This window comes from Pterocles gutturalis, unplaced genomic scaffold (genome assembly GCF_000699245.1).
Source record: "Pterocles gutturalis isolate BGI_N339 unplaced genomic scaffold, ASM69924v1 scaffold6573, whole genome shotgun sequence".
In the NCBI taxonomy this organism is placed as follows: domain Eukaryota; kingdom Metazoa; phylum Chordata; class Aves; order Pterocliformes; family Pteroclidae; genus Pterocles; species Pterocles gutturalis.
In genome coordinates, this window is record NW_010122894.1 from 98047 (window position 1) to 125736 (window position 27690).

Consider the following 27690-nt stretch of genomic DNA (forward strand, 5'->3'; position numbering starts at 1 on the left):
TTTCTGGGTTTAGTATGAATAAAGTCCTAGAGCTGTAGCCAGAGTTAACAATTCTGTACTACAATATTTCAGTTAAATTGCAGGTTATTAAATAAAGGAAACCAATTTCTGTTCTTACTTAATGTACATTTCCAGTAATTCAGGATCTGATGTCAACAAAAAAAATGTTTTAGATAGTGCAAAGAAGTGAAATAACCAGATTATCTTTCAGGAAATATATAGTGTTTATTTCAAAGTATTTTAGCATGATATAGAGCTAGTAGAAGGATTCACGGTTCGCAGGGTAGTAGTTTGAGTCAGATGGGCATAGTGTCTTTTCGTAGTACAGTCTTTGGTTCTTGGCTGTTGTGGACTGGAGGGATTTCTCCCTTCTCACTGTTTGTGCAATTCTCCCTCGGTTCTTTGCCCTTTGTTCTTGTCAACAAGAGGTATAGCCCACCTTCTCTGAACTGACTGTTTTTTTAGTTTGTCCGAGTCTTTGTAGGCTTGGGTTTATTATAGAAGTGATGTCTCGGTAAGAACATACCGGACAAGCAGAGCTTGCTGGTTATTATGGGGAAACCCAAGATTTGGTTTTGTTGTACTCTGCAAGTTGCCTCTCTTTACATCAACTTTTTACACCGTTCGTTTGGCAGACCCCATCTGTTTCACCACTGCCAAAGGTGTGTGGTTGGCTTTCTGGGCATTGCCCGTCATGCAGGTCGTGTTCCAGACCATAGCTGGGCCAACTCCTACGTGCTGGAGCCTCACATCAGCAGGCAGATGTAGTTGTGACTGCCATACCAAAGCTGTGCTAGACCAAGCAGATCAGGAAATGATACAGGATTCACACAACTCATGCATGCTTTCTCTGACATCTGAAATTTAAGTAAGTCCACATTATGAATCTAATTACAAGCAATCTGGGAATAAAAATATCTGTGGATGATTTAGATATATCTCTAGAGCTTAAATGTGGATGGAACTTTAAGGATATGAGTAACCTTTGTCCTGATGGACTGTGAACTCATTCATACCAAACGGTCCCATTTTCCTGATAATGGTGTGTGTAAACGAAGGTATGTATTTAGCAACAGCAATATTTATGAGTTAACTGAGATTGACTTTCCATACAATGCAATGACATGTCAGCTATGAAGGTTCAAATATTAAAATATGAATGAAAGGAACTCTGTGTGGTTTATGAAATTGTTGTCAGTTTATGACTTGAGTATTTTGAAGTGATGAATGATGCTTCAAGAAACTGTGATGTTTATTCTTGTTCAATGTATTTTAAAATATAAATATTTATTACAAACCTCTATTCCCATTTACAAAATATTTTCTTTTTATAAGTTCCCTTTAATATGATTTTTGATTCTGATAGATGTGGTTCCAGTCACTGATGTTCTATTTTTTTCCCTCTTTTTCAGTTACACCAGCAGAGTTGTTTCCAATGGACTGAAGGCACAAATTAATAATCCAGAACTAAAAGTCCGAGGATTGGACCCACTCATCAGTAATTTAATTGATAAACTTCAGCACTTTAATCAAGTAAGTAATTTTTAGATAGAAAAGCATTTTATCACTGGGTTTGATAGCAGAGCTGAAGCTAAAATTCCTAGGTGGTACTGCTTCTCATGTTACATTTCCCAGGACCATAGGGCTAAAATAGCCATGGAGTGGGGCTGGTACTGAAGGCAACTGAAGATTCTGTTGTGCCAGCTGCTTTATAAACTCTAATGAGGCAAAATTATTTCCCTGGAAGTTGCTCTAATTCCTGGCTGTTGTTCCATAGCTGTTGATTAGCTGTCCTACAGTCCAGAGTCCCAGGAACGGGGGAAGCTCCTGAGCCTCGCAGTTCTCATGAAGCTTGTGACTGGAGTCAGGCTGTGTGAGCACCTTGAGGAGCCCTGTGATGTTCTTGTGTTGGAGGAATATCTCTCTGTTTGTGCAGCTTCCTGTTCTTCAGCTGTAGATAGATTAAAAGACAAAATGGGTCCATAAAACTGAACTGTATGGAATGCTGAAGTCAGGACAGAAGGTTCTCCAGCATTGATTAACCTTGCACCTTTAAAAACATTTCCTTGGCAGGCCTTGTTCTCAGGCCCCTCAGCCAAAAAGCAAAGATAACCTCCCAACGAGTTTGTCAGAGGCATGGTTAACCTGTGTCTGCCTCTGTCATCTATTCGAGTTCCCTCAGATGCACTTGCAGTCCTGGTGAATCTATTGTCTTTCGAAGCTGATTCCCTGACAATACCGCTCCAGCACACCTCTTTGTGAGCTCTTAAAGTAGTGCCAGTCCAAATGAGCTGGAGCTAGCAGATTTAACAGAGATTGATTTTCATTTAAAGCAGGCATGTCTTCTTGTCAGCTTGGAAGAATGCTTACAGCAGTGTGTACAGAGTCAGATGTGTTTGCACATTAGTCTACATGTAATCTTTCACCATTAAAGAGTGATGGAGCATGGGGATGTAGATAGTTAGTAGAAAACTGCTGTGAGATTAAAGTCCACCTTTGTGGGTAGGGTGTACAGGAAGAAAAATAATCTGCACAGGTAGAACGGGAGGTGGAATTGCTTAGTCAGGATGTGGGAGGTTATTAAGACTTATGGCTGTGACCAAGAGTCACGGTTTGATCTCTTACTTGCTCCTGCAAAAGTACAACCCTCCTTTACCTCTCATCAACCACCAGTGGTAAATCCAAAATCTAACCAGTAATTAGTGTTTTTGTTGAATCTTGCTTGGCTCTGATGTTCTTCTACTGTTGTGGAGGCTGCAGTTTAGGGATTCTTTGTATTGTGCTGTTTGAGTTAACTTGCCATGGGGGATTACAACAAGTAGTCTGCTGCACTACTTAATAATACAGTGAAATAGACATTATGTGGTCAGATTGATGAAAAGGATAATTCATTATTTATCTGCCTTTGCATGTTATAGAGTGTTAATTTACTTTATAAATATTAGATATATCCATCTGTGTAATAGTCTTCCATAAACACTGACAATAGGAAATAGTTAGAAATAGATTAAATTAAAAGTAGCTGTGTATTGGAAATTCTATTTCTTTGTCTGCTGTAGAAAAATAAAGATCTGAACAGTCTTCTCATGAGCTGAATACCAATTTTCTTAAGTTATGTACGTTTAAAAAATAGCTTCAAAGAACACTTTTTAGAAGAATAAAATCCAATTCCTAGCTCTTTCTGTAAGTTGGAAGTGTTGCTTTCTGTTACTTCTAATTCTGTTTTAGGAGAATATCATCCTTAAGTAAATGTAACTCCCATCAGATTGAGGTGCTTAGCAATAATGGATTCCAAGGGTGAAGGATTAAACAGAATACTGATTATTGCCCTAAGATGGTTCGTTCTTAAGTACTTGGAATAATATAAATTCCTTTGATCATAATTTTAGTAAGATTTCTCCAGAGATCAAAGCATCAAAGAAGTTGCTAAATGTCTAAGACTTTCACATACAACATCAAACATTTGTAGCTGTTTTCTGCTTCTTGAATTTTCATTGCAGTTGTAATATTAATATACAAATAAAACCTGACACTGAAAAGCCCATTAAATCAGGAGTTTAAAGTGTCATCAATAGTGTTTGTAGCCTGTATAGACAAAGAGTTATACAGAATTCCATTACACATTTTATGGGCAAATTGATTTTTTTAATCAAATTATTCTTTTTTTTTTTTTTTTTGGAGGCAATGTGAAAGGTGGAATTTAAACAGTGATAAAATAAGGTGTTATCTTTGTATCTTCTTAAGTATTTGACATTTTCAACACTGTGTTGAGCAACGGTTGCATGTTGCATATACAGAAGCAATCCTAGAGAGGAAGGAAGCCTGGCGAGCAGGGAACAAAGCGATGCACAGAATGCGCATCATGGGTGATTTGGTGTGTCTAGGCCCCAGTAATCTTCTACCACTTAAGTAATATTGCTGAACTACCCGGAAGCAAGTATGTTCTTGGGTAAGAGAAAGATGTGGTGAGATTTTTAAGAAATAACATTTCTGTCATAACAAAACAAGCTCCAGCCATGCTGCGAGTGTCCCTCAGAGAGCCTGGACCTGTTGGGTTTCTGTCTCCCTCTCATGCCATTTTGCAAAGGTGCGTGGTTTTGAAAACCAGGATAATCTGGTGCGCTCTCATTCCATTTTGCAAAGGTGTGTGGTTTTGAAAACCAGGATAATCTGGTGCTAGCTCCACTTGCTGAGGTTGTTGGAGTACTGTCAACTACAGCTACGTTCAAATCAACAGGATTCATTTTTCTAAAAGATGTGCCTTAGCTCAGCAATCCTTAACCATTTCTGGAACAAATCTAATCACTGCTGTCTTCGATAGCTCCTCTTCTACCTCCTGTCTTCCACTGCTGGACCCCAGCTCTTCCTCATCACTCTGCGACTACTGCTGCAGCCTCTGTCCCCCACGCTGGCGGTCCCGGGCTGAGGATGCAGCAGTGCAGAAGTAGCAAACTATTCCTTCATTTAAATTTCAAACAGAGTGTCTTTGGGGTACAGCAGCCAGTTCTTTGTTAGCTCCTTGTTATGATTTATCCACAAATGTAAAGACATTAATAACTTCAGTGATCCTAAATCCCATGGACATGAACAAAACTCCTTTCAATATATAATATTGTTCTAGTTGCTGCATTCCAACTCTAGCATGTTACAAATAATCTGTATGCAAGTCATCTTCCATTTCTGCCTGTCATTTAGCCAGTTCGATGGAGATTATAGCAGTTCCTCTTTTTTTTTCATCTGGGACTTAAATCCTCACCACATAGTTGTTGTTCTTTTTAAAAAATGATTATGCAAATAGCAGGCTGTTTCATAACCACTTTGCAAAGCCAAAAGTAAAGTGAAATCTAGAGAATATTATTCAACAATTACTGTTATTTGCACCCCTGGCAAATAAGGTATTTGAAGGGTTTATTGTAGCTGCTGATTCACATATCAGTAGAATTACCGACTTAAAATCTATAGTAACTTTTAGTAATGCAAGAACAGATCAAGTGAAGTCCCAGGTTGATTTTGAAAAACTAGCAGCTAGAAATAACATCTTTTCCTCCCTCTTTTTTTGTGAATAGAGCAGATGTGAACTGCAACTGATAATAAACATAAAATCCCCCATTGCATCTTTTTTGAGTACTACTTCTTGCCGCATAATCACACTTAAATATATTTTAATGTTTTTTTTAGCATAATGCTTTTCACAGTTCAAACACAAGCGGTTCTGATGCCAAGGTTAAAAATCCTAAAGGATCAATTGCATTGAAAAGCAATGAGAATGTTAGGGAAAAGTGAAAAAGCTTTGACTACAACTTTGCTAGCAGGGTTGCATGGGCATTCTCAAAGGATTTTAATATAACAAATATTATACAAGTATCACTTATTTGTCTTTTGTCAACCTAAACCTAATCTTGACAGATTTTGAGAGTCAGTGTTTTTTGCTGTTGTCAGTCAGAGGTGAACACTTAGGGCATGCCTGTAATTCAAGAAGACAGTGCAATATCCTAGCACTTAAAATGAGAGCAGTGCCAAACCAAATCTTGCTGAATCTAGACCCACATATATATATTTATTTTTTTCCCCACCAAAGCCTCGTGGATCTGCTAGTTGAACTAAGAAATGCATGTAACTTGATTTTCTTTTAGATTTGTATACAAAGGATGCTGTCATAGCAAAGTTTGAAGCAGTGGCACTGAGATGTTTCCTATCAATAAGATGAGCTAGCCATAATTTAATCTTGAATGTGAATTTAATTGGGTTAGAAAATAGAGAATAATACAATAAATCATTAAACTACTACTTACTTTAGAAATGTATATATTTTTAGACATCTGTAAAATTTATTACATTATAGAGTTTTTATGAGATTTAAGTGGAAACAAGTTGGTTTGATTTTCATCCAAAGTTGTAGCTGACTTGAACTAAGACTCAAAATACTCTGTTCTTCATTTCATCCAATGAAAACATAGAAAGGTAATTGTCTTAATTCCAGTACTTGGGATTTAAATAGCCCCAACAAGCTTAGAAGGATTTTTGCTTGCCCCCCACATACCTCCCAAAACCTTACAAACAGAGCACCTTTCCCAAAACTGCCATATGTCTGGACTTCTAAAACAGGTCCTTTGTTTTTCTGTCCAAACCATTCAGAGACTTAGGACATTTGTTCAGGATTTTGGGTGCTTCCTATCCATTTTGGAAATGTAAAGCAGGACATTTGGAAATCCCAGAGATATTAATTCTCTCTTTGGTGGCTGTCCAAGCAGACTATCTGTAATTTGAGGCATTTAGTGCAGATGCACAGATAATAGAAAAAGCGGTACTGAAAGGGTTGGGCCCTGGTCCTAGCTGTGTAGTGTGTGTACAGTGTAGTGGCAGTCTGTGCACCCCTAGTATGCTTTCAGGATTCATTGTATACAGACTCTGTTATACAGGTACTTCTGCGATGGTAGTCCCCTACAGAAATACAGGAGGTGAAAAGCTTTGTTCTCTGCACCGTGATACTGCCACGGGCACACCGTCATAGCCTGTTGAGGATGGCACCCAACTGACCCCAAGACTGATTTTATCTTGTGCAAGTAACAAAGGATCCACGTCACCACTCAGCTGGTGAAAGCAGTCCGTAACACAGCAGAGACTGTTGATTCTGCAGTGTTGGTTTTGAATGGTCTGGGTCACAGAAGTCTTAAAGATTAATCTTGCCTCAGCTAGTCTGCAGTTCAGGTACAAGAGAGATTTTCATTGAAGCGAACATTTCTACAGGCAAAAACAGCCCTTGCCACCTTCATCTCCAAATATAAACAGCAGTGATAAATTAATACAGTAGTTATTGGCTGATTAATAAATAGCAGCAAGAAATGCATATACCTCAGAAAAATAAAGATAGAATTAATAAAACCTGAAACAGTTATATTTTAAGTCTTACAATGCCAGGAAAGACCAAATGGCCCTGCTCTGCTGCATAAAAATAGTTAATGCCTATCTTCAAATAAACTATCATCTCAGATTACTTAATCAGTTATACAGAGTTTGTTTCTCATCCTATTTTTTTCCAAATGTTTGTTCTTATTATATTCATGGGCTGTTTTTCTTTTCCACTGTTAAGAATCAGATATCTCTTTGCTTCCAGATAGAGATGCTGAATGCTCATCTCTGAGATAAGTTATGATTCTTTTCATAATCCATATGCAATGAAACAACTCATCCCAGTGCTTGAAACAATCCACCTTACCCAAAGACTGAGCCTACCTTTCTCTGTGTGGTCTTCTGTATAGTTTTCAGTTTCTTAGGAAATATATATATACACGTATGTAACATGGACTGTATCAGTAATTTGTGCCTCTTCCTCATTTCTGACGTACACATCCCAGGTGAGATTGCTCGGGGAGCTTCCATGGGGACGGGGCCGTGCAGGGGAAGGAGCAGGGACAGGCTTAGGGCCATAGGTGACTCAGCTGGGCTCCTGCTGGAAAATATACAGATGTGGCCATGAAGGAGGAAAAACTCACTTGGATTCCCTTTTTCTGCCTGTCTTGGGGGGCCGATGGAAACATAGAGAAGCTGATAATAATTCAGTCATTAGGCTGTTCGTCTGGAGAGGTGGGATCTCCTTGCTCAAGGCCTGGCAGCCCCAGTCACTGGGCTGTGTGGAGTGGTTTTTGTCTCTTCTTCACCCTTATGTTTTAGAAAGAAAAGGAGTTTGGAAGCTCTAACCTTGGTTCTTTTTTGGCATTAAGATGCCTGTCAAAACCAGAAGCTTGTCCATGAATCACAACAGGAGAGCTCTTTCTAGTCCAGGCCCACTGAAAAAATGTCACCGGAGCTTATGTTAATGTTGTAATTCATTGCTAGCTGAGGTATAGATCATCTCTGGCTGAAATAAGTGTACTTTTGCTGCCCTGAGGACTGCAGGTTGTTTGTTGGGTTTTGTTAAATATAGTGATTTGAGATATAATTAAATAATTTTAATTAGAATTGAGGAATGACTTTTTAGTATTAAAAACGGCCTTGAGATTTCAATAGAAACAAATCAGGTGAAATACTGGCTCAACTAACCCAAAATGTAGCATTTTAAAGTAAGACAAATCTGAATCTCAATGTAAATCCAGCATATCTTATTATATGCTAGCAAATATATAATGCTAAAATGCCCGTTTATTATTCATGTGTTGTGTCTCAGAGTATGCTGTGCTATTTGTCTTGCAAGTATTTTCAGAAATTATTTCCCAGATGGGCCATTGTATGTGTTTTGTTTTGCTCATTGTGGGAAATTAGTCTTAATAAATCAAAATCACATATTGAGTCACAGTAGTGACTTGAGCCAAGTAGGGGAGAGGGAGAGGAGAGCTACTGTTTCAATCTATAACTGAGCCAAAACATTTCACATATAGAAAAACATAGTTTGAAAAGAAGAGTCTGATTTTAGAAATAATAGAATCAGTCCTTTGGCTTGAGTGCCTGGTTCTAGTGGCAGCTGATCAGCGAAGCCCAAGCTGATGCTCGTTTTCACAGATGAGCTGCAGAGTGTTTTAGATCCTCTGGTGCAACGGCTGCAAGTGAGGAAAGGGTCGCACCTTGGAGGGGTCCGCTTTGGCCTGGCTGGTGGAAGGTGGTGCAGGAGCACAGGAACATGGGGGCTGGTGCGGGCACCCAAGGCCAGACAGGAAAGCAAGGTGGGGGGAGGACGAGACATCTGGGGGCAGCGAGGAATTGCTGGTCAGCCCTGAGGTTTGGGATTGCTGCCCAGGGGGTGGAGGCAGCAAAAAGGAAACTTTTCCACCGTTAATGGAAATACTGTGGTTTCTTGCCATCACAAGAGAGATGCATCACTGTAATAACTGTTGGCTTTGCGCGGTGTAAGGTGCTAACCAAAATGTGCGCTGTTGTTACAGTTCAACAACTCTTAACAGTTGTGACTGTTGTTGACCAGAAATGCCTCTTTGTGGGTGTTGGCAGAGGGGAGGAAGCATGGATCTGACTGCTACATTAGCCTATTTGTTTTTATGTTATTTGATTTTTTTAATATAGAAAGTCAGCACTTATCATTGAATTAATTAAGGTTTTCATACTGAAATTATAAATTCTTTTATGTAAATACTTGTTTTGTTCTATTAGCCCATCATCTTTTTCTGATCATTCTGGTAATTGTAAGTAATATGCATGGCTTTAAGTAATCATAATTAGAAATGTGATTAAGATATTTACTTTTGATCTCATTCCTGAGGTACAATAACGTGCTTATTTTTGGAGGTGGTAAGCTTAATGTAATAGGAAAGAAAAGCAGGGATTTATGGGCTGATCATTGTTTTCTTTAGGGTAGAGGAAAGGTCTTCAAACAATTGATTGATCATTGGCCAAAAGCAAAAACTGGGTCATTTTCCGCTCTTTCTGTTCCATTACAGAAGGGAAGAGGCAGGTAGAAAAAGCAGAGTAAGAGAATAAAACTAAAGGCTACCTAAAGCCCAAACTCAGTCTGTAAAACTCAAGTGTATCTGTACTGCTGGAGACAAGAAGTGGATTCACGATGCTAAAGCGTACCGCCACTTCCCAGTTAAAGCAAACAGCTTGTTTCCAGCAACAGTTTGGGTTGCATTGTAGCACAAGTTGATGAATCAGACCTGGATCGGAGAAGTCCCAGATCAGGTGTCCCTGCTATGGTTGCCCACTGTGGCTGCCTGATGCTGCTCCTGGATGCTTCCTGCACAACCCAGAAGCCTGGGAGCAAAGTCATCGATAACACCTCCAGCCCTCATATGTAGGCTACTTAACCGGATCCTCCATGGCAGCTTAATGGGAGATGGTTCATACTTATCTGTCCAGGCAAGCAGCCTGTTAATGTGCCTGCTCACTGTATCTGCAGCGTGTGGAGAGGAAAACCTCTGAGTCTGTTTGGTGTTATTTGTATTCATGTGATCAGTCACATACTTCTTGGAGGACAAAATAAAGAAGAGCTAATGATAGGTGTGAGGTGAGGTTAGGGAAACTTCCCGGTGTCACTGTGTAGTCTCTGAAGGAGAAAACAGCGTCACAAGCAAGTGTCAGAGGAGTACTTGATCTGCACTCCTTTTCTGTCAGAGTTTGTTCCCTTACACTTTGGAATTTAGAAAGCAAGCCTGAACATTGGAGAGAGGCTGTGGCAGGAATAGCCTTTCACTTCTACTTAGGGAAAAACTTGTAAGTAATTATTAAAAAAAGAAAGACTAAAGGAAACAATCCTCTTGTTTCAGGCAGAACTACAGTGAAATGGCATTATTTATCAATTTAAAGAAATTCAGTCCTACAATAGACCTGTTCTGCTTCTGACCCTGTCCAGGACACTTTCTTACTCTCTTACTGGCCTTTCTTACCTATATTGAAATGTTTTGTTTCTGAAAATCAACCTAGTTTAAATTAATTTTAAAAGAATTAAGTTAGCTGTATTACTTAAAGGCACCACGAAAGCTCTTCAGCTGAGTCTATCGGCTGGTTTCATTGGACTCCAGACAGTCTTTGCAGTTTGCCCCTAACTCAATTCCGTCCTGCACAAGTATGAGGCCAGCATGTAGGCTTAAGAGGAAAACATATCAGGGAATAGAAGGGAATTTCTTTGGTCATAGGAGACTATGGCAGAATTTCCCATAAACATTGTTCTATCTGGATTGTTAGGGATGGTAAAAATCAAAGTTATACCAATAACAGGTTAAGTGCACCAGCACACAGTAAGGGACCAAACTGCACGCCAAAGCCAAAGAAGGTGGGCTGAGTGTCAAGTAACCACACAGAGACTTCATCTTTAAGGAAGGTTAAAATTCACTTTCAAATAGAGATGTCCGGCACCCCTGTTGTTCTGTCCCTGGATCTGTGTGTACTGTCCCAACCAGGAGCAGAGATTGCTGATGGCTGTGCAGCACCCGGAAAGCAGATAGCCACAGCCCAGGCACAAGTTTTGGGCAGTACTTGGAGCAGGCAGCTGCAGTGCCTTGCAGATGAGGGCTCAGTGCTTGTGGAAACGCTCTTTGAATGGCTCTAGCAGCACTATTTCTTACAGCTGCAAGACACTAGGATCAGCTGAGATCTGAGCTTCCCAAGGAGCTGGGGACCCTGCTGCTCACAAGGGACAAGTGTGGCTTCCTGAAGTGGCAGGTTTTCCTGGGCTTGCAGAGCCTGAGAGCTCAAGTTGCCGAGGAGCCATGTCTACGCAAAAGGTGGGTGGTCAGAGCAGCTCTTCAGGAACCCCAGCTGCGACACAGACAAGGGAGTAGTCTGGCATCAGCACAGAACCAGACCCAAGGTTTTCTGTTAGTGTTCAGTCGCTGTCTGGAGAGTTGGTGTGTTTGTCTGAGATACAACATTAACCAGGCTCTCCCCACCATGCCTCTTCCAGGTTGATACCTTGAGAGGTGGCATTATCTCTCTGATACCCCATGGCTTCCCTCACCCAGGAGGTGAAACAGTGGTAGAAATAATGATAGGGAAATACTGTGCATCTGTGTCTGAAATGCAAACGCAGACACAGTTGAGTTGAATGACCTCAGTCTTCTTTAAAAGTCCAAGTCTGAATCAACATTGTATGTACTGGCTACATGGTGCTTAAATGACAAAATGCAGAAACCTCTACAGAACACTTACCTTAACAGCTGTCATAAGTAATAGTCAATGGGAATTAAGGATTTCTTTTTTTCTAAAATGCATTAGCAATAAGACTATTTTTAGAGGCATATTTTTTAATTCTGATTCTTCTTCCATTATCTTCTACCAGCATTTAGCAGAATAGAAAAGTTACCAGAGGGTAATAGACATTTGAGATTGGAAGTTATGATCTGGAGGTCGTCTGGCTCGACTTTCTGTGGAAAGCAGGGCCTTAGATTTGGTTTTACAGGCCTCCAGATAACCAAGTCTTGCATATTTCCATTGAGAGACATTCCATCTCTTCTCTTAGTGCCCCTCCACTTTGTGTTTGTTTGCTTGCTTATATCTATGGAAGTAAGTACACTAGTCTTAAATGCCTCACTTCTTCCTGTTTGTAATGTTCCCAAAGTCCAGCTTGAAATCACAGACAATAGTTCTTAGGCACAGAATAGACACTTTATACCTTTGTACACTGAAATATGTTCCAGTGTAGAAAGCAAGAGTAGTTATTATATAACTTGATAGTGGGATACCTGGAAGTTCCTGCTTCCGACAGGAAAATATCCAACGGAAATGACAACCAGAGTAAACAGTGTGTCTCCATATCTTGCATAAAGCAGATTCCTGTTGTGAGTCCAGCCTGGCTGGATTGCCACCAGTGAGACTGACATAAACAAATGGAGAGTATTGGTTATGCAGCAGCCTGCTCATTTAGAGAGCGCAGAATTTGCATATGCTTACTGGCTGGAAGAAAATTTACTACTGTGCACATGATGCTGCAAAAAGCCTCGGGTATGATAGTTGAGAACCATTTGCTCATTTACTGTTCTTCTGAATAGCAATGAAGTGCACATAAGAGTCTGTGTGCCATGGCTCCTGTGCATTTCCAAATATAGCCTACTTCTGAGCATAGATGGGACCTTTTCTACCTTTAACTGTGATTTCATGGCTGAAAATGCCACTTAAGAGATTTGTGCTCTGTAGTCCTGAAAACATCCAGGCCCTCAGTTTCTGCACCCCCAAATACCTCAGGCTTTGGCTAGCTGAAATGTCTTGCATTGCAAACATGATTTATTTACTCTGCACTGTGTAGTGACACTGACAATCTATCCTGCTTCCTGGCACTGTATGCATTTTAAATGAGATAATACATTTATTTCACTTGCCTTTTTCATACATCTGAAATGAGCCTGTGCCTCAGTGCAGTTCTTTGGGAGTGGATCTATTTGGGGCTGAGTATTCCAAGTCCCAGATGTCATGGATGAACTTATCATGATGCAGAACAGTCACCCAGGAGACCACCAATGCCCTCCAGAAACGGTAGCCTTGGTATTGCCTTAACACTAATAGCAAAGTGAAAAATGAGAGGTAGTGAATAAGACAGTGCCACTTCATATGTCGAAATTATACTCTTTCATCAGTGTTTTCTCCAGCTTGCTTTTGAGCTGTGCAAAGACTTTGCTCTGGAGGAAAGTCATCCCATGGAGTCTCTCCCCACCCCAAGGGTTTGAGAGTTGCCAGTACTTAGCAAACACGAGCCGCTCACAAACAACTGCAGAAGGTACCTGCCTCACTGCAAGGCAGAAACTGGGTTCTCTGCCTCTTACAGCAGTTGAGAGCTGACAACAATTATTAATATAGAAGCATTGGGGAGTATTCACAAGGGGTAACATTGGTCTCATAACGCAAACAAGATCCAGCACGTATAACCATGCTCAAGCCCGGAATCAGTATTTACGCATGCCTGTAACTTTTGAAGATTTAGATAATTCCACTGAATATTCGCAGGTTATATAATTGTAATTATATGCATATTTGAGTGGAGGTCATGCTCAAATATAAAATAGATAACAGGGCCCGGTGTAAGACTTCTGAGGTTAAACCTTTTGTGTAATTGTTGGAGAAGACGACTCCTTCTTCGAGAAGGTCAAAAAAGTCAAACCCTCGACATTGAGGCTTTTACTCCCGACCACCCTTCTCCATTGATAATAAAGGGAATCTAGGGAGGGTCTTCTGGCAAGTCTAGCCTTAACCTTTGCCAGTCCGCTACCATTTATCCCCCCGGTTTTCTCCTTACCAGAAGCCTCCAAGCAGCATGGCATTGGAGCCCGCAGGTCAACTACCATTTATCCCCCCAGTTTTCTCCTTACCAGAAGCCTCTAAGCAGCATGGCATTGGAGCCCGCAGGTCACGCAGCCGTTGTGCGTGGGTGCATGTAAAGAGGCGTGTGCTTTTTTGATGCTTTAGTGCCGAGCGTGCTGCTGCACAAGGGTTTGTGCATTCCAGTCTCATGGCAGTGTGCACACCACATCATACAGGCCCCAAGAGACACAGGGGTGACAGGACTGAATCATTTTGAACCAACCACAATGTGTCCTCAGTCTTACACAGTTCAGTCACATCTCAGGGTGAATTTATGTGGGCTTCTACGTGCTTTTAACGTGTGCAACTGAAAAAAAAGAAACTGATGTACACATTCTGTTGTTTCCAACATTTGGAAAATAAGGTTTCTAGTGCTAATTTATTAATAATTCTGATGTGGAAGATACTTTTTCTATGTGAGGAGGACCTTTCCACAGTTATGAAAGTAAGTCTAATAACTAATTCAGATGGATTGAAGTGATAGTCAAATGTGAACACAGCTTTTAATAGCCAGAAGCAAATAACTAGAACATAGCCTACTGATATGAGGCATGTGGTGTTTTGGGTGCTGCTATATGTCCCAATATATGTCAGCCTTGCAAACAGAATCAAAAACCGCTCTGCGTCATTTCAGGGCTCTGCGTCTTGTTTGGTCCTTCCAGAATCTGCAAGAGGAGCCTCTCATAGCAGAGTTTTTAAAAATGACGTGTTCATGGGAGTGAACTGGCAGACAAACAATGTAATTATTGGATGATATAATGAAATATGATTTGTGCTTCACTGCAGTAAAATGACGCTGCACCATATTTGATGTGGCATTTGACATAAGAGAATCTAATAATATAAAATGGATTTCAGAAGGGTAAATGGAAACCTTGAGATTTGTCTTTCTTAGGCTGTATAATTGGGGCTGGATGAAGTCATAAAGAGAGGGGAGAAGGGCCACGGGCCGCAGCGAGCTGCAGGCACTTTGAAGCACTTGATGAAGCTGACCGTTTGTACCAGTCACTTGGATAAAAGTTTAATATTCAAGAGCTTTGTTGCATGAAATTCTAGTCTCGAGGGTGATCTTGAGTCATGCAGCACGATGCGGAAGTTTTAACTGAGGTGTGTGAGATGAATCACTTCAAGTGTTGAAGTTCAGTTTTGGGCTTTAGAGTGTTTATGAACCATGTGAAAAATATTATACTTTCTTATTATAAAGATTATTTCAGTTATTGGCTAAAATGCTTTTTTAGATTTTTTTCATTTAGCTTTGCTGATCACTTCCAAGTACTTTGTCGACTAAAAAGTACAAACCAGTTGCCAGACCTGTAAAATACTTTTTGGGTGGGTAATATGATATATTAACTAATAATCCAAACAAAATATAAATTGCTACTTAATTCTGAGACAGTCAAACAAAATTCAATGTATTAGATTTATTTTGAAAACATTAATAATTACTTTTTGAAGTGAAAGGTTTCTGTTTAGCTCCAAAGTGCAGTGGTAAAAGCCAGAAAGTCATGAGGGCATACTCAGGAAATGGGATTAGCTGGTAATAAAACATCTCAATTCAGCGGCAAAGGGAAAACACTTTACAATTTAAAAAGTAACAAAAGTAAGAAATGAAAAATACTATACAGTACAAAACAGAAATTATGACATGTAAAACTGAAGAAGAAAGCTAAAGGTGTGGTGTAAAACCTGTGACGGGTAGGGCCAAGGACAGTAAGAAGCTATCTCATCTGGCATATTAAGCTATACTGTTAGATAGCAAGTAATTAATAATGAGGCAAAACGTATCCCTCTGCAACGTATCAGTTCTAGTAAAAGCTACGAAATTTTTGGCTTTATTCTTTGCGGAAGCCAAAGTTGTCCTGCCTGCCTGCCAGCCTGCTCCTCCAGCAGCACTGTGAAGTGATCAAGTTCAAACACATTTCCATAGCCGTATTCATCTGTGCAGGAAGTTTCTCTCCTTGCCGATTACTCCTGGTTCAGAAGTTTTTGGACTACACCATCACGTTAGCACATATGGCAGTTCGATTCCTGAGAAAAGATTCTTGGAAGAAGCGCCTGAAAGTGATGCACTGAGCACATAAATGAGGGCAAAGGATGCAGGGCATCGTGTTCTTCTTCGGAATCGCCTGAACGCTGAGTTTTAGCTGTGACTCTGGTGTTGCCCTGTTTTGATTAAGCCAGCACAGTTTTTAGTGTGTACATTACTTTTTTTATCAGTTTAGGCAGGGGAAAACTTGAATGACTGTAATCTGGGTTTAGCTAAAATAGTTCAATATGAGCTGTCAAGCTGGAGTTAAACTAGCGAGCAGGAGTTAAACTGTGTGCAATTGCCGTGCAGCCTGCTGCTAGGCTCACAGCAATTTCAGAGAGATCATATGATCGAAATGCATTAGTTCCTTCTGGCTGGTACACAGAGAGAAAAGGAACAAGATCATTTTGTTGGAGCCTCAAATCCAAGGAAACTGTGGTCTGTGGAGAATACTCAAGGAGTTTGTTTGAATTCTAGGGAAGATTTTAACCATCTTTTTCCATGGGGGATTGGGAAGTGGTCTAAAAAGAGCACTAAAAGTCTGGTCTCTATTAGCATTATTGTCTGGGTCCCAGAGAATGTCCCCAGTGTGATCTGGCTGTGGAGGTAAAAATGACTGTGGACAGATTGTAGAGGATGAGAGAAGGCACCAGAATATGCAGTCTGCTTTTCAGCTCTCCACTACTCATTTTTTCTCTGATCCCTTCCTTCTTCCCAGTCCGTGCTGTAAATGAAATATTTAATTTTGCTGGTGGTAACGGGGTGACAGCAGAAGGGTGGAGCACAAGCCCTGTGGCTGTAAAGCAGCCCATATGCTTGTGTGGGTGTGGGCGAGCATGTGGACGTGCTTCTTCATAGAAGCCGCAAGTGGAATGAAAATGCAGTTTGGGGGTGTGGTGCTTCCCTGCAAACCCCAGAATTCAGGTCAGTCTCAGCATTGCCCCCAAAGCTGTTTCTCAGCATCGCTCTGTTCCTGTTGTATCAACCATTCACAGTGGCTGATAATGCAATTTTAGGCGAGCTGAAACCTCAGGGTCTGTCAGAGGGAAGAGCAGCAAATGGGAGATTTAGCAAATTCACGCTTAGTCCCTGGCTTCTGCCTTGGATTCAGATTAAACCCTTGACAATCACAGCTACAAATACATGACAGTTATGTTGCTGCAGTTAAATCAGTCAAATTTCTTCCACCATTTTGTAAGCCCTGTGAGGGAGGTGGGAGAAGGCAGTGTTAGTCTGGCTCCTGGAGGGAAAAGTGGCATCGATTTCTTAAAGAACATGAAATCCCGAGAACTCAAACACACTGTATTTTCACTTTTCAGTCCAGGACTAAACAGAAAATAGCAACATCGGCCCTGAAGACATGATACTGAGGAAGAATATTTTTTGTCTTGTTCCTCCCAGTCCCTGCCTCACCCCAAGGTATTCTTTTGCGCCTGCAAGTCCACAGTGCTTGGTGGCAGTTCAGTCTTTCATTTTAGGATGCTCTTCCTTAACATGGATTTACACAAAGTTGTAGATGTGCCAGAAATCAAATGAAATATCTACAACAGCTTGAACAGGCTTCCATCTTATCTGGACTTCGGTAGCTTTCAGAAAGCTGTCAGCTCTAATTGGCTGTGTTGGTATATATGTACGTGTGTATATGTTTGAGGATGCATATAATTTTGAGCGTTACAAGTTGAAGACAGCAGAATCAAAAGCTAATTGATCAGTCAGATACTCATATGCCACTGAGAACTTTGTCAACAGGTGTAGTTACCTGTGACTGTCGTATTGATGTAATTTTGTATTCCTCTGTCTCTGAAAGAAGACAAATTGATGGCCATCCACCAAATACCTGTTTCTGTCATCCACTATGCTTAGTTCCCACCCAGAGGGTTCACTCTCGACAGCACTTCCACGTTTGGTACTTGATCCCTAGAAGGTATCCCTTCCGCCCTACCCTGTGCTCGTCTTCACATGTAGTTTGCAATAACTTCTATTTCAGATTCTAGGCAAGAGAGCATCCTCTCTTGAAGGTTTAAAAGCTTACTGTTTTGGTTGAATGTCCCCTTTTGGAGCACTGCTGTAATCTGAGACAAAAAGTCTTAGCTGCATCTGATGGAGTTGCTCAGGTTCGTTTGTTGTCAGGCTGCTGCTGAGGATATTATTGTAGCTCTGACTAAGGCGGTGGACAAAACTGTCCATTCAGGTTTTTGGATTAAAACACGACTTCCCAAGCTCAGTTTGCCAAGGTTATGTGAACCTGGATCTGCAGGACAGACTGTATTGTATGTGTCAGAGGCAGGCAGAAGGTTTTGTCTCAAAGCTGCTCTTTGTACAAAGATTAGCAGGGAGCAACTTCCCCCAGCTGAGGGCTGGGGTGCGTTTTTTTGGGGAATACTGTTCGAATTAATATATACACTGGAAGTGCTCTGCACACCCCAGTGTGAAGATCCAGTGTAACTGCCCTTATGCCATTTTAATGAAAGGTAGTGGTTGTTTTTGGTCTACAAGCAGGAGTTTATGTTGTTGTGTGCTCCGGGATGCCAAGTTTCTAAACATTTTTGGGACTTAAACTTTACCCTTGCAAAGGCAAGGTACAGATCTGAAAAGAATTTTCTGTTGTTGAAATGTAGCTCTTTCAGGCCTCTTGGAAGTTTTTAGACACATTTATTGTTTTGGATTCTTTTAATTCTTTTAATTAAAAAGTGTATAGGGCTACACATTAGTTCCTTGCTATTCTCTGTTGGCCTGCCATACTCAATGTTAATTCTGCAGTAAGATTGCACTATTGAAATTCCGGTTTATGCAGCATCCCCTGAGCTAGTTCCCCTCCAAAAATGAGAATTGTGTGGCTAATTTTGTGTACTATCTTTAAACAGAGGTGTCTTGCAGCTCATTATTTTCTTTGAAGATGAAGGTTCCTTACTATCCCTCCTCAGGCTGTAAGGTTCTATCTTCAGGCAAGGGAATGGATTTCAAGCCAAAGGTGGTTAGTTTGGTTTGGGTTTTTTTTTCCTCTCACCATTGCAGAAAATGTGGAATTGGTGTTGCTGTTAGAAAATGGACAAACTTTTTCATGTGTAGTTGCAATTTCTTCACATCCTTTTAATAACAATTGAAAAAGCTAGGAAGAGAGGAAATAGTTGCAGGAGGAATAACAGGGAAAGTTCACTGGTCAAATGCTGCTCCTTCGGCATATTCATGTATCAGAAACTCAAGTGTTTCTGCTAGAAGCCGGGGCGTAGGCCAGAGAAATCTATGCAGCGGATGCCCAAACTGAATCACAGTGTCAGGGAAAGTCCTTTTACTCTCGTGTCAGATTTTGTAAGCAGTTGATGAAGCCTCAGAACAGCAGCAGTTGCAGTTTGTCTGCTCCATGGGAGTGGCATTCAGGTACGGGCCGGGTCAGAAGCTGCCTGCTCATCCGTCAGCGAGTGAACAGGTCAGTGAGTAACTCAGGTCATCCTCTCAGTAACTTGTGAACCTGTTGGTCGTTTCAACCACTGTTTAACTCTCAGAAAAAAATTAAGACCTTAGAATTTTAAGGAAAGTGAGATCCAGTTCAGTGCCCCGCTGACAGAAAGGCTGCAAGGTGGGCTGTGTTTTTATATCCCAAAGAATTCACGTTAAGGGGAAGGAATGAGAAAGAAGACTCTGAGTGGCCCAGCTGCAAGAAAAGCTTCAATCAGGTCTCATGCCTCATTACATGTGAGGTAATCCAGCCACAAAACACAAAGCCAAAGGTAATCAGGCTCAATTCTGCTTCTCACAGAATGTCTTATTCCATTTGTGCCTGTCTGTTCAGTTTTGCTTTACCTGTTATACACAGCAGTTTGGTGAATAGGAATGTAGATAAACTTTCCTATTTTCCAGGCTAGACAGTGAGAACAGTTAAACTCCTTGTTAAAATCATAAGCAAGTAAACTTTATATGTCTGTGATTAGCTGTTCCAACCATTGCTTTCTGCTGTCTCTTCTAGGGGACTGTAAATTGATCTGTAGCCCAAAATATAAAAGATTTATGTTTTGATTGTTGTATTTGTGTAACCAGCACAGTAATTAGTAAGAAGTGTTAAGAGCTTCACTTCATAGAAAGAGAAAAAAAAAAAGGATCTAAAGGATCTCTGTATTTCTCAGAGCAGAATTTGAGTTTCTCACTGTGTACAGCAGCCTAATACATGATCTTGGGCTAATTGTGTGGTTAATGACTAGTTGCTGAAAGTTAATGTCATTTCAGAAAGGCATTGCTGTGCTGAGAACTGCTAATTCCCAGTGCTTCCAGAAAATATAAATTAACAGCTCAGGTGAAACTCTTACAGGGATGACACCTTTAAGTTTCTGTGCTTTACAGAGGATCGTTCATTTTGTTGAGCATATGATTAAACTATAATTTATTATATTGTATAATTGAGGGGTGATGTCACACACTTGGCAGCTGTCAGTCATGTGTTGTGTTTTTTGGACTGAATGACACTGAATTATTAATTATTCCGGTGCCACAGAGCCTGTTTAACATTTCATATGCAAGAGAGCTTTGTTAGAAAACTCTCAAAATATAGCTACTGTCTTTCACATAGGCAACAGTATGGCCATAATTAGCAATGACAAACTATTACTATGCCCACTGGAAATGTGCTTCATAAAGCCAATCCCACATAAGCGCAGCTCCCAACTTAAAGCAAAGCTACAGGGGGAAAAAAAATAAACAAAACCAAACCACCAACACAAGCACCCCTGAGTTACAGCTTTCTATACAGCAGCTGTGAGCTCCTGTTCAAGAAGCCAGTTATTGTAGCTCCCTAACTTTTGGGGCAGATTCGAACTACCCGGAGTCGCAACAATTTTTAAGAAGCCCGAGATGGGGAGAAGGTAAGAAGTGTCTGAAGCAGCCTTCAAAGTCTAACCAAATATTCCTGAGTGTTTTGCCAGTCGAAACATGATTATTTTTATAAGTTCATGTGTCTGTTATTTGGATAGCCATCCTCTTAAACACTAATTTAATGGCTTAGCAATAGAAACCCATCTTGCCATGGGGTTTTCGTGACAGCGTTTTCTACTGTATAGAGACAGACTGTGGTGAGGAATGCAATGCTTCTCCTGAAATTGTCCAAAGGCACAGCTCTTCCATTTTTGACTCAAGGCTAAATTATTAATAAAATCAGGGCATTAGAATAATTCTGGTTACAGAAAACAGCTCAAAAAGTGCCTCCTTCCTAGATAACTAATATGAGATATCAAGATGTCTGCTGTAATCACAATTTCACCGGGAGCTACGTGTACATGAGATGTTGCTTCATAATACGGTATATTGAAAAATTCAGAATCCACAAAAGTCACACTCTGATTCTCTTGTACCATTTTTCTGAACATGCCTCTGAGTATTAAAATAGAGGCTTAGGACAAAGATGCCAGAGCTCCAAACCAAATGCTAATAGCTGAGCTGCATTTGGTTTTAGAATTACATTTCTTCAGAAAAGAGTTGTTTTCAGTCACGCTGAAAGTCAGAGCTACATATTTGATAAAAAGAAAGAAGCAAAATTCAAGCCTGTTGTAGTTACATTTTGGGTGTTGGTGACATTTGACAAGTTTGCCTGTTGCAGATTAATATCAAAGGTAAAGAGTCAGAGAAGAGGAGGGGAAACAGGGATAGAAAACTGCCTCACAAAAGGAGGCAAAAGATTAGCCATAAAAAAAGAAGAAAATAAAGAAACAAAAAACCTTTTCAAGTGGGGAAAAAAGGTCCGAGTTTTGATGAACGAACTGCCAAAGTTTCAGGAGTTGAGTTTGCTGAACGTGCCTGTGTTGGGAGTGCACGTAGGAACTCTCCAGTGTGTCTGAACCTACAGCCCTCTATTAGAAATCTTGTGAAAACAAGTTTCCTCATGATGTTTTGATACCTCTGTTTCTGGCAGTTGTCCAGCATCAGGAAACATGAAGGGAGCAGTGGTAACATATGTTATCTGTGTGCAGGTTTTAGTGTATGCATGCACTCAGTCCTTCCAACTTTTTCAGTTTCTTCACATTTTTGGGGATTGTTTGGCATTTGCCAGTGGAAAAAAGTCTTTTCAGGATGCATTGGTATTGAAGCCTTATAATTAAACTTGTTTCAAATAATATATTCATTGTTCATCCTAGGAAAAGGAAATGCTTCAGAGAAATATATAGTTTTGTTAAAAAGGGGGGTTCCTTCCTTTTTTCGGTAGCTATTGTTTTATTAATGAGGCAATCCCTAGTGTTTGCACAGAGCAGTCCTGCCAGCTCCAGTTCCTGTGTGGGAGTGGAAAGAGCCTGTGTGTGTGAAGGGCCTAAAGGCTCTGTAACCGCCCCACAAAGAGGAGAAAAGTCATGTCACAGAAATAGCCTTTTCCTCCAGCACTGTGTTCTGTGGGAGAGCGGAGAGGGTGGCCTGACTCAAGAACTGTTTTCTCCCACTTTCTTCTATTCGTTCCTCAGGACAGACAGATCTATCCTAAATTAAGGCATATAACATATTTTTAAATGTATTGTACAGAAGATGTATGAACTGGTATAAAAAGGGAGGAAGAGGAAATGCAAAGCCTTGGTTGAAGCAGATTCACACATTGAAGATGGTGCTGTCAGATGGTAAATGCAGTTAAATGTAAATAAAGCAGACTCTCTAATTATAATTTTGCTAATCCAGGCAGAAATAGTTGGTCTTTCCCAGTCCCTGAGAAAGGCTGAATAGGTTAGTAGTGAGCCTTCTCATCACCACAATTTATGATTATGATTATTGTTATTACAAAATACTCTGTAGCAGCTTGCTGAGACAGAGCTCATAATGGCCCATTCACTAGCAGTGTGATCAAATATCCTGGGGACTCAGTATCCTGACTTTTTTTCTTTTTTAAATGTCCATTTATTTAGTCATGAGTGTCTTCAGTATGCAGCTTGAGGAAGGCATCCTCGCAGGAGTTGGGTAAGGCAAGTGGAAGCAAAGGATGATTACATGGCAGAGAGGGAGAAGCGTTCAGAGTGGATATGCAAGATGAATGAGAACTCAGTTTTAATTTCCATCTCGGAGACAAACTCCTGGTGTTCCCAAGGACAAGTCTCTCCTTCACATTCTTTCCTGTTCTGTAACAGAGAGATAACCAGTACCTTCCTTTGGTGTTACTAGGACAAGTGGTCATGAAGGACCAGCCGCTAGCTATTCTGTAACAGAGAGATAACCAGTAACTTCCTTTGGTGTTACTGGGACAAGTGGTCATGAAGGACCAGCCGCTACCACAGAAGGAGATGTGGAGGTGCTCAGGTATCAAAGGTTGTCCTGTGATGTCGCTGGTCAGAGCCGGGGCTGTGACGTGATCACAGGACTCCATGCCATAATTCAAAATCTCCCCACCATGTTGTCTTGGGCTGAATTTGTAACAGCATCACACTAGCAGTGAGTGTAAATTGATGGCATCCTCAGGTCTCCTGGGAGAAGGAACACAACAAGACTGTGATGGAAGTATAACTTCCTTGCTTCCTCTGGGATGCTGGGGACAAGACTTCTAATGCTTCATGGGCAGAATATTATAGCAGCAAGGCAATAGAGGTTTTCGAGGCTGAAACCTGAGACATACAGAAAGTGAAACCTGATTTCACAGGAGTTTGAGTGTCTCTGCTCAGGCAAAATAGAATTTTTTCTAAAATTTATCTAGAGGCTCATCAAATTCATATCACTTAGTCAAACTGAAGTCTTTGGAAAAAAAAGCAAATTGGACAAAAAGCTGTGAGCAAAAAAATCCTCAGAGTAAATGGAGAATTAAGGATCATCATTTTTCACAGTGAGGATCATTAGATCATTTGTTTGAAATGCAATTGAAGTAAAGGATAATATGTTCATTGGAAAGGCAGCTGCCTTTATTGCTGGGTAGAAAGCAGTAGTGGGCATTGTGACAGATGAGAAACACTGGACTGAGAAGATGAGGGGACATATGTTTCATAGAAATCAACTTTTCTTTGCCAGAATTTCTGACCTTCTTGCAAAATTCTACTTTCCTTGAAAACTGGGGCTTAGAGGAGTAATTGCAGCTTCCTAACTCATGGTACGCTGTGCTACCCTCTGGACCATTTGAGGGAGGGGACTACTTGTACTAATTGTTTACTGTCTTTTAGTATTTCATAATCCCATTGTTTTAAAATGTTTCTTCTTACGAAAACATACTTTGAAATACGGATTTATTTAGAGAAAAATGTCCCCTGAGCATTAAGCAAGTCTACTGCCGATATTTAACCATCTCACAGTTCCCTCATGACAATGGTGAATTCATCAGCAATTAAAGGTAGAAGAGTAAAATTTTTTCAAATGGTGCAGGTAGAAAGAATGCTGTGCAATGGCTATTCTATGTACACAAAATACGTTTAGCACTAGAATATATATTTAAAAGGGCACACTGAGATTCTTATGTGCTGTCTGTACTAGAAAAAACAAACTGAAGGGTGTATGTCAGCATGGATAGATGGTGATAATTAATGCTTGTTGCAAGAAATTTGCTAAGCTGAAGAATTTAAGAAAAAACATTGTGATCTCCTTTTTTGTTCTAGGCAGATAGGAAGTAGAAATAAATGAATGATATCTTTGAAATGCCATTCAAAGCTATTGATTTTGTACGACGCCTGTGTATCAGGCAAAGTCATCTAGTAACGCTTTGGACTGTGGGAGTGTATGTTAGCAAATAAATTTTGTTAATAACAGGAAGAAAGATCTAATTCATTATCTAGACAAATATAAATGATGCTTGATAATATTAACTGAATTCATTAATAATTATACAGAGCCTGTTCTTTAGAATGTACTTTTGATTTTCTAAACTAGCTTTTTCTTAACTAGCTTCAGGAATGGTAATAGTGCATTTATAGAATGTTGTATATGTTCTGAGCACTTTACCTCGGTGAATAGTGCAATATTTGCCCCAGGTGTATGGGATCAGCCTGCAGTGAGGTGTCCATCCCTCCTTAGTGCACCGTCAGCTGGCATCTTCGCGAGTGGTTTGGTTTGTAGAGGAGAGGAGCAGGGTGTGTTCGCTCTGGAGCCCCATCAGGGAGCGGGGTGACCAAATGGCTGAACTGAAATGCATCAGAGCTTGGGATGAGGCCCTTTGCTCGTGTTGGGATGGGGGCCTTGGGCTGATTGATGGCTGTCCAAGGGTTAATTCCAGCTGACAGGCCTTTGCTTCTCCAGAAGTTGCAGTATAGTGAAAAAACCTGTGCTCTCTTTCTTCCTCCCTTTACTCAAGGGTAGTTGATCCTGTCTGAGGAAGCTCAGCTTTGTGGAGCTGCGCCCTGACAGACCCACCCTGCTTCACACACGAGTCACTGCTGAAGCTGTTACCGATTGCGGTGGTGGAGAAACACAGCCGGAAATCTCATACAGTTTTAAATCAAACGCACTGCAATTGATACAGCGTTCAGGATATGTTAGCAGACAGATGAGATTGCAGTGTAATGCAAACTGGGTAGTACTTGAATATAGGCTAATTTAACCTTCAACAGCAGAGCTCGCTAATTCATGTTGGATCCAAGGTGTTATGGCTGTGGTACACCTACTGAAGTAGATTTTATCATCTTATGCTATTTTGTGTTGTCACTCTTCTTGTTCACAACAGAGCCTGAGTTACTTAAGATTTGAATCAGGCATAACAGTAGTAGAAGCATGAACTTATCAGTTATATTTCATATGCCTCGCACCTTCGCAGGCAGGCTTCAGGTGTGATTGTGTTTTGTTAGGTACCTTGTAAGCAGAAGCCAAGACAATTCTTGCTAGAAGGAAATGCAAAGCAAAGTTGACCTATGCCTAGGTGGTTTCTAATGGCTATGTCAAATACTTCTATCTAAGTTAATTGCATATCACATTTATTAGAGAGAAATTAAGTATCCCTAGAAACAGGCACTCTGCTCCCTGGTTCTGTTGTTTTCTGGGCCTGGTTAGGAGGAAGATGCTTCATTCCATTCTTTTCAGCAAAGCACTTAAAATATTCTTAATTTTCATTAGTGGCTAGAGGTCGCCTGTAGCATCTGCTTAACAGTTAAAGAGATGATGAAGTGCTTAAATGCTAATTCATCGCCTGATCCAAATAGCCCTAAGAACCTAGCCTGATTTCAAAGGACATTTGATCCTAGATCTATTATCTAAAAACGAAAAGCAAGCCAGCTCTAGTACTGTTAAAAGACATTGTTGATTGAGAGGAATACCGTGTAGAGGGTTTTTTAAAGTTTAAATCGTGATTAATAAATTGAAGCATGTTGACAGAGGTTAGCAGACGTTCCCTCTGTTACTTAAAAACTGCGATGCTAAACCCTGCCTAATCCTTTAAAGTTCCTAACAAAGCACAAATGTTTTGTTGGAGCAGGCAGGTTTTCCTACAAGCATTTAATATGGATTTAGTTTGTTAACTAGTGCTTTCTAATGCACTCAGCTCTTTCAACCTTGCAAGTTGTCTGCAGATGACCCACAACGTAACTTATCTTCTGCCCAACTTGCTGAATGACTTACGGACTGCTTCTTAAAAAATTATAATCAGCAACTTTCTTCTAAGAAACGTTTCATGTTTCTAATAAATCAGTTCCTGAAACAAGCTCTGATATCTCTCAGGCATGCTTTCTTCAGGCCAGTGAGGATCAGCTGCAGTTTGCATTGCTTTGAACTCTTACTTTGATAAAATTGCGTTCAGCATTTATCATTCTTCCATCAGAGTCCAAGTTACTTTTTTGTTTAGATTTTTAACATTACTTAATTATTAGATCCATCTAAATAATGTTAATTATTCCATCTGTAAAGCAGGGCAGAAAACGTCCTTGTTTTTACCTCATGTTAATGTTATGAAGTTAATTTTGTTAATGTTTGTAATAAATTTTGAACTTAAAGACACTTAAGATGTTTTAACTTGTAATCTTTTTGATGAGGAGATCCAGGAATACTATTGAAGGCCAATCCTAGTCCTTTTTAGTGTCCATAGGATCCAGAGGAAGAGAAAATCTAGGGCAGATTCAGTCCTAGAGTTTGAGTAACTCTAAGAGTTTGAGAGTTTGACAGACATCTCCCTGTGAGGAAGGAGACCTTCTCTCCCTTGGCTGCATCAGCACCTTTGTGAGCATCTCCTGTCTTACGTGTTTGTATAGCACCCAGACAAAGACTCCTCATCCTCACTGAGGCATGTAGTATCGTTAAATATTCAAACCATTATAAACTTCTATCAGTTGTGATATATGAAGACAAAGGGGAAAAGAGCTTTTTCTGTGTGCCCATAAAGACATGCAGAATGCATGTACAAAAAAGAGGAGCAATGTAGCGACTGGACCACAAGGTGTATCGGAGAAAACAACACTGCTATCAATTTCTGTGTGCTGCCTTGAATCTGATGGGAGCAATTAGCTTTAGAGGTCCTCAGGACATGAAGTCATGCTCAGTACAAGCAGAATCTGGCCTCAGTTGATCAGAATAGGACACTTCTCATACACAGATTAAAAACAGTCTATAGTGTGATAATACTGCTGTGCTACACTTAAATAAATCAGCCTGAATGCTTCCTTACAGATGTCAGTGGCTATGTAAGGGTGGAAGATTATCCGTGAAGAACAGTCCTAATATGCTATACCATGCTTTATATAGTGGTTTAGTAGGTACTATTATTGTTGCTACTATGTTGTTTTCTGACAGTAACCATCTCTGATACTGTCTGGGGTCAGTTTTGTGTTTTGGGAAATAAACCCATTTCTTCTATTGCAGCTGGCACAGTGCTCTGTTTTTAAGCTCCACTTAAATAGAACTCCTTTAACCCACCAGCAACAAATAGGCACAGAAATGTCTGCTTACGTACACAAGTATTGATTTGGGCAGCCTGAAGCAGGATGTGGGTGCTTTATTTAGGTCACCAGTGCAGATGTTATATTGTTTTTTTCAAGGACTCAAAATCTTGTAAATATATTTAATTTTTTGTA

At 40.4% G+C, this 27690-nt stretch overlaps 1 protein-coding gene across 1 annotated transcript in view; it reads left to right on the forward strand.

Moving 5' to 3' along the window:
- Positions 1-27690, forward strand: part of LOC104464846 (glypican-5-like) — a gene marked incomplete at its 3' end in the record, with an annotated part of 141216 nt that overhangs the window by 84886 nt on the left and 28640 nt on the right. Inside the window, exon 5 of the mRNA XM_010077684.1 lies at positions 1413-1533. Within this exon, the coding sequence (XP_010075986.1) occupies positions 1413-1533 (121 nt within the window). The remainder of the gene's footprint in view (positions 1-1412; positions 1534-27690) is intronic.